The sequence below is a fragment of the Lissotriton helveticus genome, chromosome 4_1, assembly GCF_964261635.1.
Source record: "Lissotriton helveticus chromosome 4_1, aLisHel1.1, whole genome shotgun sequence".
NCBI classification, from domain to species: Eukaryota; Metazoa; Chordata; class Amphibia; order Caudata; family Salamandridae; genus Lissotriton; species Lissotriton helveticus.
Genome location: NC_136063.1, coordinates 565,319,009 through 565,332,782, shown reverse-complemented (window position 1 = coordinate 565,332,782; position 13,774 = coordinate 565,319,009). Strand labels below are relative to the sequence as shown.

Below are 13,774 nucleotides of genomic sequence, written 5' to 3'. Positions count from 1 at the left end.
GTTTAAATGTGATTTAGTTTTGGATTGTCTTGGGAACTTGGGAAGTCCTGGCCCCGCAATGACTGGTATAGATTTACCTGACATTTCCGTTGACCGTGTTTGGCTTTGAGTTTTTAATTTGAAGCCAAAATGAAAGCACACTCCATGAGGGAAAATGTGTGAATATAAACTCAGAGAAGACCGAGGTCCTTTTGTTACGGAATGACTTCATTTTGGTCACCTATCTGGTGGCCCCAGAATCAAGAGCGCTTCTTACCCCCGTCAAAAAAAGTCAGGAACTTGGTTTCACACTTGACAACAAACTAACATTTGTGGATCAAATCAATGTGCTCACTTTATCTTCTTTTAACACTCAGATGATAATTTTAAAAATCATACCCCGCATTCCTTACGAACGACAGAACACCGCAATTGTGTCATAAGTCTTGTCAAAAATAGACTACTAGAATGCCCTTAACCTAAATATGCAACAGCACGTTTGATGAATAAACTTCAAAATTTGCATAAAGCAGCAGCCCGTATGCTTCTGTGCACTCCTAAATTCCAGTCAGCATCTCAGGCTCTGTATAGACTACACTGGCTACCCACCAGGAAATGGAATGCCTTTAAGGCTCTCTGTATTGCTCATGAGGCCCTGCAAAGCGCTGGTACCTGAATATCTTAGGAGTGGATTCAAATGGGTCACTCCCCCAGAACTTTTAGGTCCACCTTTGCCAAAAATGTTAAGCCCACCATATTCAAACTAACCACCTGGGGAAGTAGACGTTTTATAGGCTGCAGCACTAAACTATGGAATAACCTTCCTCTAAAGTTGAAATCCCACTCAAATTTACTTAGATTTAGGAAGGATCTACAAACCTGACTATTTACCAACTAATATCATGCCACAGGAGGATCCTATGTACGCTGCAGAGCTAAGATGCATTATGGAATACATACGCTTTAAAAAGAATTATCATAACACTCAATTGTACTTGAATGGTCTTTTAGCTCGAGGACAGGGTTCAAGAAGTCCTGCACCCATGCCAAGTCAGGACCAGACTTGAATACATGAACTTTGCTAAAAGTGCTTATGATATCTAATCTAGGTAGAGGAAGCCAAATATCCGATAAGGAGCACTGGAGGGGCTCCACAGAAGGTTTAATCTGTACAGAAAAGGGGGTTACAGCCTAGCAGATAAATGTGGGAGCAGTGGAAGGTGATTCCTCGCAACCACTACTGAACACACATTGTAGAACTGAGGAGGGAAGGACCAGCTTCACAGCAACAGATACTGTACTTGGCCTCCACTTCCCGGGAGCTGCTACCACCCCATTTTGCGACTTGACTGCACCTGGTCAGTTTGGTAAACGCTCCCATACCCAGAAGCACGTGCCTCCTGAGATCAAACAGATGCAAATCAGGCTTGTGTTACCTCTGGCCAGAGGTGGACATGGGCGGGATGGAGGGGCACGACCTGCCCATACTTTTTAAATGTATGAAAAAACGTTTACCATCTTTTGTGAAATGACAACAGCCCCAGGATGATTAATTCAGATAGTTTAAAAGCTTCTACTGATGTGTCATTCAGTAGGTCTCCTGTGTTGGGACAACTAAACAATCGACAAGCCTTCTTGCCAGGGTGCCTGCTTGCCTGAAAGAAATGTAAATGTGCACAACTAGTTCATCTGCAAGTGTAAAGGGTGCTTGGGAGCCATACTGGCTTTAATTGATTAACGGCTGCGACTCCTCCGCTACAGGGAAGGAGCGTTGCTCCACAATTAAAAATAATCTGCTTTTAACCTGTTGGCCGCTGCCACTATTTCGCGGCAGTACGGCCGTTTAAAAAAAACGGGCAGGGCTGCGTCGACCGTTGAACGTGCGCAGCACCAGCCAGGTAGTGCTCCGAACGTTCAACGGCAGCACTTAACGGGTTAATTTTACATTTGCCTCCGCGGCAGCAGAGGCAAATGAAAAATAAAATGCAGATCATTTTATTTTTCCTCCTTGGGGAACGGGGCCAAAGCATTACAGCACAGGAAGGAGGAATGCTGGGCACTACGGTCAATACGCAGAACGGTATCAGGCAAGCCAAACCATCATGCGCACTGACATATCTCCAACCCAGCTGTGTTCCTGGGTGGAGAGAACAGCAGGCACAGGCACAGGCTCCCAGCTCCCGATGGAGCGCAAAACAAGCCTGCTCTGCCGAATAACGACACTGCTCTCATGGGTATGCAAGCGGTGTCTGGGTTAGCTGTAGGGGAGGCTGAGAGCTTCAGGACAGAAAACCGACAGATACATTTTTTAAAGTTGTTTTGTTAGTTACACACGGCCAGCCTGCGCTGCCCTACCACATTTCCTTGACAGCCGCTACGGTTGATGAAATCACTTGGAGCCTTGTAATAACAGAGTTATTCTTTTTGCCTGAGTGCAAGGGAGTTACCAGCCAACTTGTGAAGTGCCTGCTTTTAAGGGACAGTTAATATTTTTTAAAATGCATTACGTACAGTCTAGCCATTACTAACATCTATATTTTGGAAGCACCATTTCATCTTTAACCTGTTTGCATGTTTTGTAGCATTTTATCTTATACTGTGTGTAAATAAGCTTAAAATAATGACTTACATATTCACAGTACTTTGTCACAAGCTGGGACCTGTAGCACTAAAAATACACTAATCACTTTTTTTCACTGCACCAACTTAAATTTAATGTGGCTCTCTGGTTACACATTCACTGCTGCAGTGCATTAACTAATAGAGGTTTCATAATGTACCGTACTGCATTTCCCACTGATTAACTTGACTTTTTACAAAAAATGTTTCATTCAAGCTGCACATTATTTTATACGTAGCTCCTTGAAGGTGAACAAAAGTACAGAATATTTCGTTTTGTAGTCACACGTGTGTCCCCGCCCCCCACGCTCACTGACCGCGCCCTCATTGCATGCAGCATCACAGTTCCCATACTTTTTTCAATGCACTTCGACCTCTGCCTCCGTCACACTGCAGCTTCGAAGTAGTCTTCCCCTGGGGATCCTGGTGGACGGTTTGAGGACACAGCTTTGGTGACTTCCCCTTCTCTTCCGTTGTTGCCCGATAGGTGTGCCCAGGTGGTTTAGTGAGCAGGTTTGGGTGGTAGACCATGGTCTTTGGATACATACGGACCAGAACCAAACTAAAACAGCAGGGTACGCTGTGGCGAGCTTGCATCAGTTCAATATCTACAGCAACAGCATCCTTGTTGTCCATTGCGCCCACCAGCTGCGCTCCAAGCATGCGCATTTAAAGGCACACCAATCGAGTTGGAGCGTTATTGGCGAGCTAGTGCTCTTCAAGAGCAGCCATTTCAAAGAAAAAAAAAACAGACACAAACAGCGGTAACTCTACAGACCCACCTCTTCCTTTCCTGTAAACCTTGTCTTAAAAAGCCTTAGATCGCTCTGCTTCACCACCATGAGAATCAAGTACTAAAATGTTTCTTAGGGTCCAGTTATCAAGCCAACAAGTAGGCCGGTCCTACATAGAGGCATGCAGGAGTCTCCCATATATCACAATTTGAGTCCAGTAAACCACGACTTCCCTTGCCCCCCCCAAAACCAATTCTAACAAAGGCTGAAATGCTTTCAAAACATAGGAAGCACAAGTATTCTAAAGGGGAGTACGAATGAAACGAGTTAAAGTACAAGCCTTTAAATCTTATACCACTAACAGCAACTTCCAGTTTGTTAAACAATCGCCTGGCCTATGAACCTAACTAAAAACAAGTGGACTTGAAAAAATAGGACGTGTTGTTACATAAAAACAGTGTAACAACTTCCTACTCTGGCCAAGTCATTACAATTACTAGATTCGGGTACAAAGCCGACTCCAGCGTAGTCCACGATGTGTGAGCTCCTAGTTGATTACCAACGGTTCTTTTCTGTTGGTCACATACTGCTGTAAACATCACAAAAAATGTAGTGACAACGAGCTATACCGATGTAAAATCTCGCGTGTCAGTGTGCGTGAAAAAAAGTTGCCCAGGTTGCCAGCCAGTGCTTAAGCACCAGGTACACGTCATCCTTCAGACTCTCCCTCTTAAAATCCCTCCCCTGCTGGGATTTGCAGTCCCTCCAATCAGTGGCATCTCAGATACAATCGAGTAAATTAGATACTTTGACCATCAGAATACACTGCAGACACAAAGGTTCCATCTCCGAATCGGCCGTGCCCACCCCCACATCCCTATCGCTCTCATGCTGGAATAAGTGGGCCTATTTTCAAGGGGGCACTGGGCGCATGTCAGAAATGCACTATTGCCGAGAACCACTAACCGGCATGTGCTGCAGCATGCCACGCTGTCTTTGGGTGGTCACTCGTCAGTCTCCAGCCTCTTCCGCAGTATGATACAATCACTCACCAGACCAAGCTTTATCGACAGTACTGTATTGCATTGCTGTGGTCTCCCTGCCACGTACAGCCTCACGCTCATTCAACAACCTTCTTTCACATAGGCCATCATTCTTGCGTTCACAGCCGACCCTGTCTGCCTACCTTGCACTGCTCGACATGTGAATACAGAAGTGCAATCACTCACTATCCCAGAGTACTTGCTTGCTTCTGAGGCATGCTAGTACGCTTCCATTATCTGCACCAGTGATGGTACCCTCCCTTTCAAATTACAGAAGTGAGGGTACTTACTGCCATTTAAAGCAATGCCACTAGTGGAATTTTACCTGGGGCTTTACTGCTCGTCTGCGTTTGTACCAACGATAAACTAGAAACTCGTGGGCTGACCAATGAGACATTATTTCTGAGCAAACATTATTAGAGCGTCCCTCCCCTTCTGTACATTAAGTAGACATGGTAGACTATTGACCCATCCATTATTGGTTTGCGAACTCACAAATAACGGGGACCTTCAACTACCAGATGGAGCTGCGTTGCTGCCACCAATAACCTGTGTTGCGGTTAGAGGCGTCAGGCTGCTCATCGAATTCCCCCTTATTCTGGCCTTCAGAACGGCATTCTGTAGAGGATGGTTGGTATTCAAAGTGAGCCCAGGGTGGGGGTTTCCGTTTGTTTCCTTGTGAGGTGGGGCATGAGCCCCGGTAAACGGGTCCCCCAAGCTTGATTAGCTTTTTCACGCTGCTGCGGGGATAACATCCATCTCCGATTTAAGTAGAGTACTTGGCCACTGCCTGCCCGGTGAGCCCATGCCGCCCACCCCAGGGTGTGAGTCCAGAGTCTCCCCTCGGCTTACCTCGAACATGAGTCCAAGCAGAAAGACCATAGCTAGGCACGACACAATGTCTGCGTGGTTCTGTATAATAAACTCATGGCTGAGCACGGGCGGGTTCTTGTTGGTCTTCTTGCGGATGGCCATGGTGTTGCTAACAGGGGCCTGGCGGCAGCGGTGGCTCCTCTGCTGCTGTGTGCTTCGACTCCTTTCTTCCTCCTCCTCCTCCTCCCACCCTGCTGCAGCGGCTCCTAACACCACGTCTGCACTAGCAGTAACGCTCTCGTTCCTGCCAAGCCGTTCCTCTCCCAGCCACCACCAGGAGCAGGGGGGGGAGGCAGAGCCGCCAATCAAGCCAGGAGGGGCTTGTGCGGGCCAGAAGGGAGTGAAAAATAAATGAACACGGAATTTACAGACGACGTGGATGTTCTTCTTGGTAGAGTTGTAATACATAGCGGCCATCTTGAAATAGAGAAGTTAACTTTCAATGTAAGAAGCAGTTAATAAAAAAAGGTACATTTTTTTTAAATATTCCAGTATTCTATACCCAAAATATCACAGCAACCACAAACGGATTGGTAACATTTACCAAATACATTTAAATTCAAAGCAATACCGTACAGTGCAACAGAGCAGTACTTAATCACAATCGTTGTCAGCATCCCCATAGCAACTTAACCTATATTTTTTTCATTTCGAGAAGATATAAAATGCTGATATTCTAAAACGGCTAAGCGCCTAGCTGCCCTCAAGTAAAAACTGGTTCCCTTTTCTGTTTCCCTCGAGGTAGGGCGAAAACGAAGGCACTTTTGTCCTTCAGTTTTAAACCAATGCTGCTTTAAACAGGAAGTAAACCTTAGGTGCTCGCCCCTGAAAAACAGATACGGTCATAATTACACCAGCGGCAGCTTGGACTAAATGTAGTAACCATATATATTTATGTTTGCTTCCCCTTTTGTTGAAAAAATATCAACCAAATCGAAACGAAGAAGTATGTATGTATGAAAACATATATGTATATTCGGAGCTTTCTTAATTTTCATACTGTTCGGTTACCGAATTGTTTGATATACATTATATACAATATGATGTATTATTTAAAGCTTTTAAACTGAAGTTTAACAAATAGTTTTTGTTTACAGCGCGAATGGTTTACCTGTATCCATTTATATTTACTCCTCCCAGAAAGAAGAAGGAGGTACATAATTTAAATATGGCTGCCTGGTTAAAACGCTGTTGGGAGCAGATCGGCAAGGCTCTAGCCTGGCTAGACTTTTTCGAAACGTAAACATGCCAGAACCAGAAAAACATCAGTACGCGCATGAGCGCGCCCTTATCCTGACCCCGATTCTAGTCGGGTATATCACACGTTGCATGATTTTATTGTGTGCGTGTGTCACTAGCAAGCAGCGGATTTGGTAATCCCTGGAATAGGGATGTTATAAAATTTGAGAGGGTGGGACCTATCTGTCCTGCTGACGCAATATAGCTGGGTTTATTGAAGGAAAGAGAATGACAAATCTCTACTCAATCATATATTTTCCTTTCAAAGGTCGAATTACCTCACTACCAATCTATGAAGAGTGCATGTACGAGATCTTCTTTACGCTTTACAGTGCGCGTAGTGTTACCAGCTGGCATGGAGTCAAATTCTGGGTATTGCAGTATTGTTAATTGCATATGCGAACATAATGTAAACAAGCATTTGCAATGCAATAGGTCTCGCATTAGGAAAGTTTGAGCTATTGGTATTGTAAATGACACATTTTTTATTTATGTGTTTGTTTTGAAAATAGCGAAATTAATAGCTTTGTCATTTATAATGCCAATAGTTTTAACTTTCGCAAACGTGACACCTATAGCATTTGTAATGCAATATGTGTTGTATTTACATGACTTAGATGTATTAATATTACAAATAACAATGGCTTTTATTTTTTTTAATAATTAATACTTAAATAAAAGTTATTGTAATTTATAATGGCAATAGCTTAAACTTTTGTAAATCATTTTTGGGACGATTATGTTCAGTGTATTTTATTGTGATGAAAATCCAAGAACAGAAGTGAAATATTAACATCTTTTTGTGATATTTGTAATAAAGCTTGAAACATTGAGAGAACATATTAGAACCAGTTGTTGTTGAATGGTTGCACAGAGTGATGCTGTGGCGTTCAGTGGTGCTGAGTGATGCTGTGGCCTTCAGTGGTGCTGAGTGATGCTGTGGCCTTCAGTAGTGCTGAGTGATGCTGTGGCGTTGAGTGGTGCTGTGGCGTTGAGTGGTGCTGAGTGATGCTGTGGCGCTGAGTGATGCTGTGGCATTGAGTGATGCTGTTGCGTTGAGTAATGCTGTGACGCTGAGTGATGCTGTGGCGTTGAGGGCTGCTGTACGCTGAGTGGTGCTGTGGCGTTGAGTGGTGCTATGGCATTGAGTGGTGCTGTAGCGTTGAGGGGTGCTGTGGCATTCAGTGGTGCTGGGTGATTCTGTGGCGCTGAGTGATGCTGTGGCATTGAGTGATGCTGTGGTGTTGTGTGGTGCTGTGGTGTTGAGTGGTGCTGTGGTGTTGAGTGGTGCTGTGGTGTTGAGTGGTTCTGTGGTGTTGAGTGGTGCTGTGGCATTGAGTGGTGCTGTGGCTTTGAGTGATACTGTGGCGTTGAGTGATGCTGTGGCGTTGAGGAATGCTGTGCGCTGAGTGGTGCCGTGGCGTTGATTGGTGCTGTGGCGTGGAGGGATGCTGTGCGCTGAGTGGTGCCGTGGCGTTGATTGGTGCTGTGGCGTTGAGTGGTGCTGTGGCATTCAGTGGGGCTGTGGCATTTAGTGGTGCTGAGTGATTCCGTGGCGCTGAGTGATGTTGTTGCGTTGAGTGATGCTGTTGCGTTGAGTGATGCTGTGGCGTTGAGGGGTGCTGTGGTGTTGAGTGGTGCTGTAGCGTTGAGTGGTGCTGTGGCATTCAGTGGTACTGAGTGATGCTGTGGCGTTGAGTGATGCTGTGGCGTTGAGTGATGCTGTGGCGTTGAGTGGTGCTGTGGTGTTGAGGTGTGGAGAGGTGTGGCTCACTGGTTAGAGGCGGCAGACCCGGAAGCAGAGAACGGCCTGGGACCAGGGTTCAATTCCCGACGCGGCAGGGTCGTGGACCAGGGTCAGCGGACTCGACAATTCTCGCCTCTGTGCCTACTCTAACCAGGGATCACACTCGGTAACTCTGGGCATTAAGCTTGCCTCATCTCTAAAACGGCCCCCCACAGACGCCGGGGATGCCTGGTTTCACCTTGGAGATACCCAGAAGGGACCATCTCACAGGGAAAGCCAGGACGGGTTCCCCAGCGGTCTTCAGCGCCAGGACGCTCACGGGCAGCTGTGCGCTTTACAAGTCCAACACATTTACATTCACATTTACATTTGAGTGGTGCTGTGGCGTTCAGTGGTGCTGTGGCGTTGAGTGGTGCTGAGTGATGCTGTGGCGTTGAGTGATGCTGTGGCATTGAGTGATGCTGTGGCATTATGTGATGCTGTAGCGTTGAGTGATGCTGTGGCATTGAGTGATGCTGTGGCGTTGAGTGATGCTGTGGCATTGAGTGATGCTGTGGCGTTGAGGGATGCTGTGCGCTGAGTGGTGCTGTGGCGTTGAGTGGTGCTGTTGCATTGAGTGGTGCTGTGGCGTTGAGGGGTGCTGTAGCATTCAGTGGTGCTGAGTGATTCTGTGGCGCACAGTGATGCTGTGGCGTTGAGTGATGCTGTGGCGTTAAGTGATGCTGTGGCGTTGAGTGGTACTGTGGTATTGAGTGGTTCTGTGGAGTTGAGTGATGCTGTGGCGTTGAGTGATGCTGTGGCGTTGAGTGATGCTGTGGCATTGAGTGATGCTGTGGTGTTGAGTAATGCTGTGGCGTTGAGTGATGCTGTGGCGTTGAGCGATCCTGTGGCGTTGAGGGATGCTGTGGCATTGAGGGATGCTGTGGCGTTGAGGGATGCTGTGGCATTGAATGGTGCTGTGGCGTTGAGTGGTGCAATGCAGTAGGCCTCGCAATTATGCGGGTTTGAGCTAATGCATTGTAAATGACAATGCCTTTTATTTATGTTTTTGTTTGCAAAACATAAATAAAAGGCATTGTCATTTACAATGGCAATAGCTTAAACTTGCGTAAATGTGAGACCTATTGCATGAAATGCTTGTTTGAAGAAGGTTTTGCCTTGTGTGGCCGTATTGTAGGAGTGCTAACAGCTGTGGGGACTATGGGCAGTCACGGGAAGCACGAGGGGAGGAGAACCTGGCAGAGAATGGTAGTTTAAATTTACAGATGCAGCAGTGCGGCGAGGTGCTCTTGGATGCCGCTCAAACACAAACAATTTTTTTAAAAAAGGTGGCTCCACTAAACAAGCAATGCGTGCAACTAAATAAATAATTAAAACTGGGCGCCATGCTAAATATAAAACGTGCACAACTAAATAAATAATTAAAAGCGGGCAGAAGTGAAAGTGGAGAAGAACCTGGCAGGGAAGGGGGGGGGTTGAATTTACAGTTGCAGCAGTGCGGAGAGGGGATCTTGGGTGGCGCCTGAACACATAAAAAAAATGTGTGACAATTGCATTGCAAATGATGGTTGATAAACGTATGCGATGTCTCTGCTGGGTCCCACCCCCAGTCCTGCACAAGCTGCAGCAGACCCAAGCCCTTTGGAGAGAGCCCTACTTTTGTACTTGGACCCTGCCTTCCCTTTAAATGCACAGATCATTGAGTAGACAGGAGCACTCCTAGCCCCGGACTTGCTCTGGAGATGCAGTCTGCCGATGAACAGTGCCTACGCCTCGGTTCCTAATGCCGAAGGTGGGCAGCATAAGGTTAATGGCCTCCACCTCACACTGCAGCTTTGCGATGCCTTAAGACACTCAGTGAATCCCACCGGCCGTTCGGCATTAGCTGAATCCACAACTTTTGAGAACGAGGTGGACTCAATGAAAAAGTGAACCCTTGGCTCTCTTGTCCCAGAGTGCATGCAGCGCATGGTGGAGCTTTCAGCAGAACAGAACAATATAAAAAAAAGCAAAAATGCAAAACACAGAAAGGCATTAGCAGAACAGAATACAAACTGTAAAACACAGTAAGTCAGTATGCACTTTTTTATATCAATGCATTATGAAGCAACAGTGTCTATTTATGTGATTAATAAAGTAACCTCGCTCATTACACAGAGGTTATTTGCAAGCTGACACCATTGTAAGGGTTGAATATGAGTGGGGAGCGCAACATAGTGGGGGCCAAACTATGCTATCAGGGCCATGAGGGGGGGGGGGGGGTCGTTTTCGGGACAATGCTCTTGCCGTGGGGTGTGAAAACAGTGCGCAGGACCTCTAACACACACTGCAGGCTAATTAAACTAGTTGTGTGAGCTGCACAAAAGAAAACAAAGGCACCCCCCCAGGAAACTCACCACAAAGTGGACACCACGTCGGGAAAAAACACTCAAGCTACATGAAGGGCATGGGTGGGGGAGTGGTGTATGCGAGCATCCATATAAAACGGAAAGTGCATGGCCCACTTTCACGAAAACAAATAGTGAAAGTGTGGATGGCGCGCTAAAAATGACAAGAAGAGGCGCACATAATTATTCATTAAGGGAAGCATCCCGGGAGTGTAGTGTGCGGGCCGCAATGAAAAGCGCATGGCATTCTGACAAAGAAATGAAAGTGAAAGCATGCATGGTGCCGCACTGAAGAAAAAAACAATTGCAATACAACTGATCTCGCATCTACAAGAGTTTAAGCTATTGTTATTTACAATGGCAATAGCTCAAACTCTTGTAAATGCGAGACCTTGGCCGCCATTTTCCCGGGCTGCTTGAAAGGGAAAGCGGGCATGGTGGCATGCACATCGCTCTGGTGGATTCCATCAACTGTGACGAAAGAGCTGCGGCCGGCCGTGAAGTGGGGTAGGGGCCGATCCATTGGTGAGGCAGATTCTGGCCAATTCTGAGATCAAGAATAATCAACAGAGACCACCTGAAACAAATATTCAGTACATATTCCGATGGTGTTGGAATATACTCAGTGTGTTAAAATACCCCTCACACACCAAAAGGGCCCTTGGTGTCATGCTTCATCATCGGGGTCTTCCCGCCCCCGCTGCGGGACGGGGCAGTGCTGCGACAAGCGGCTACGCCGGAGCACCTTTTTATTGTGAGTACTATGTGAGTGATGAAGGAGTGAGTGTCAGTGGGGTCAGGAGTGATAAACAGTGAAATTAAAAGATACCTGGCCAGGTGTTTAGAAAAAATTATTTAATAGGCACTGGCTGGTATCGTTAAAAGGGGTGAGGCGGAGGGCAAGAACGGGTTACTAGTCTTGCTCTCCTGTGTGGGTCAACATGTTTCGGGGCGTCATGCCCCTTCGTCAGGACCGGGTATATAGATCCCCCTGTCACTCACTAATGCGCTCCCACAGATAGAGAGTGTTATGTTTGATCAATGTGTATAAATAAACTTAATAGATATACATGAAAAAAGCTCGGTCAGTAATACTGATGATATAAGCCTGAAAGGATAAGAACACAGGATTTTAGAAAGAGCGCGGATCCCAATGCGCTTTACTAGTGAATACCTGTAAGGAAAGAAAATACAAAAAGGGGAAGGAAACACACTTAGGCTGTTACATGGCACACCAAAGATTTCTTGGGGGGACCAGGTTTGCCGAATAAGGAAAGAAAAAATATTAAAAATATGGGGGAGAAAAACATTCATAGGCTTATTGCCTGGCAAGCCAAGGATTTCAAGGGAGGGCCAGGTTGCAGCACAGGGTGATAATGGGGAGGAATGGACACACATATATACATACACACACAACAATATAGAGCATCAGAAACTAGCAGTAAGATGCCTATTCAACTTAAATACATACTTTTTGAATGAGGAGACAGTGCCCCATGAGCCAAGCTGGGCGAAGGGTACAAAGGGTCCAGCTGTGGGGAGGAATGGAGAAAAGGCAGAGATAGTAACGCCAGGACCTAGATTAGCTACTTACACTAAATCGATTAGCGTAGTGTATTCCTGGTCAGGACTGTCGGCTATGCCGTACTTACTCAACCCCCACACCTCAGTGCTTCCTCCTTCGTCAGTGGCTTCCGTGGTAATGGTAAGCCTGGGCGGGGCGGGTCTTTTATAGTCTGGCAGAGGCTTGTTAATTAAGCCCTAATTGATTAACTCGATGCCGATGTGAGCGTTCGGTCGAGTAGTTAGGGCTTGTGACCAGAGCGGCCATTGTTAAATGTCCGAGGTCGGCTGGGCGGAGGTAGGTTTTTTGTAAGGATCTGTATGCCTTGCTCTCAAGTAAGGTAGCGGTAGGCGGAGGGTGTAGATAAGTTGGTAGGATACACCCTCCGTCCGCTCTGATGCGTATATCGGCGTCTGTGCCGACAGGTGCGCATGCGCGGTAATGAGTGTTCACTCCGCGCACGCGCGGTGATGCTTCGTTTCGAGTCTCTCTCCGCGCATGCGCGGGAGAAAGGTGTTCCTTCGCGCTGCTCGTCAGGATCCAGGGCAGATTCATGGTATTGGTCACAAGCAGGGGCGCATAAGAAGCCAAGCTTTTGTTATTATTACAGTGGAACATGGGAAATTATCATGTGTCTATGCAGGCATTATTCTACACAAGTTTAAAATACATATTAACAGTTCATGTTCCACTGATTATAAAGTAGGTTGGAAAATGAAGCCGCTTTTGTTAGATAGCAGCTGTTGGGAGGGAATATCTCTGATTTTTCGTTTTTTTAGACGTGTAGCACACAATTTAAGAAAAAAATATATATATTACATATTTACAAGTCATGATGGCCAGCACCAGCTTGCAGGTTACTGTGATTGCTGGTAGGAGAAGATGGTGTTCTGTTTTAAATTGATACTGTATCCAAGTCTCGGACTGTGCCCAGGCGTTTACTTGGTACCTGGATTGATCATGCCTTAAATTGCGACCAAGGAATATCATCATTTAATCCTGTAAGGTGTGTGCCCAAGCGATAGACCCAACGTTGCTCTTTCGCAAGAAGGTCCTTGTCAGTCCCGTAGGCTTCTATGACTGTCCATTTTAGGTCATCTACACTGTGACCCATTGTGGCATAGTGGGTGGCCATTCTTGTGGTAGTTTTTTTGCAACGTACGTTGCTGCGATGTTCGCCCATTCGTATCTTGACTGGCCTTGTGGTCATGCCAATATACTCTTTCTTACACGGGCAAGTGATCAAATAGACCAAGTTCCGGCTGTTGCAGTTGGTAAAGGAACGCTGTTCCCATGTAGAATTGTTGGAAAAAGTTATATTACGACTTTTTCTTGTGTATTGACAAGATGTGCATGAGCCACACGGGTGGTGCCCTCCAATTGTTGAGATAGCAGAGGGTCTCTCGTTAGTGAGTTGTTTTGGTCTCGTGTGCACCAGCAGATCCTTCAGGTTCTTACCTCGCCTGTGTGCAAACATGGGTTTTGGGAAATCTAGTTTCCCGCAATTTAGAATTTTCCAGTGTCTATTCACAATCTTTGTGATCTGGTTTGAATTGGTGTTGTATGTTGTGACACAAATAGGGCGTTGG

At 46.3% G+C, this 13,774-nt stretch overlaps 1 protein-coding gene across 2 annotated transcripts in view; it reads right to left on the bottom strand.

Moving 5' to 3' along the window:
- Positions 1 to 13,774, bottom strand: part of TRAM1 (translocation associated membrane protein 1) — a 306,166-nt gene that overhangs the window by 209,034 nt on the left and 83,358 nt on the right. The window contains exon 1 of one of the 2 annotated variants that reach the window (XM_078687163.1): positions 5,228 to 5,581. The exons of the other annotated variant lie outside the window; for it this stretch is intronic. Within the exon in view, the coding sequence (XP_078543289.1) occupies positions 5,228 to 5,350 (123 nt within the window). The 5' untranslated portion in view covers positions 5,351 to 5,581. Of the gene's footprint in view, positions 1 to 5,227; positions 5,582 to 13,774 lie in introns of those variants that run through there. 2 annotated transcript variants of the gene reach the window in all.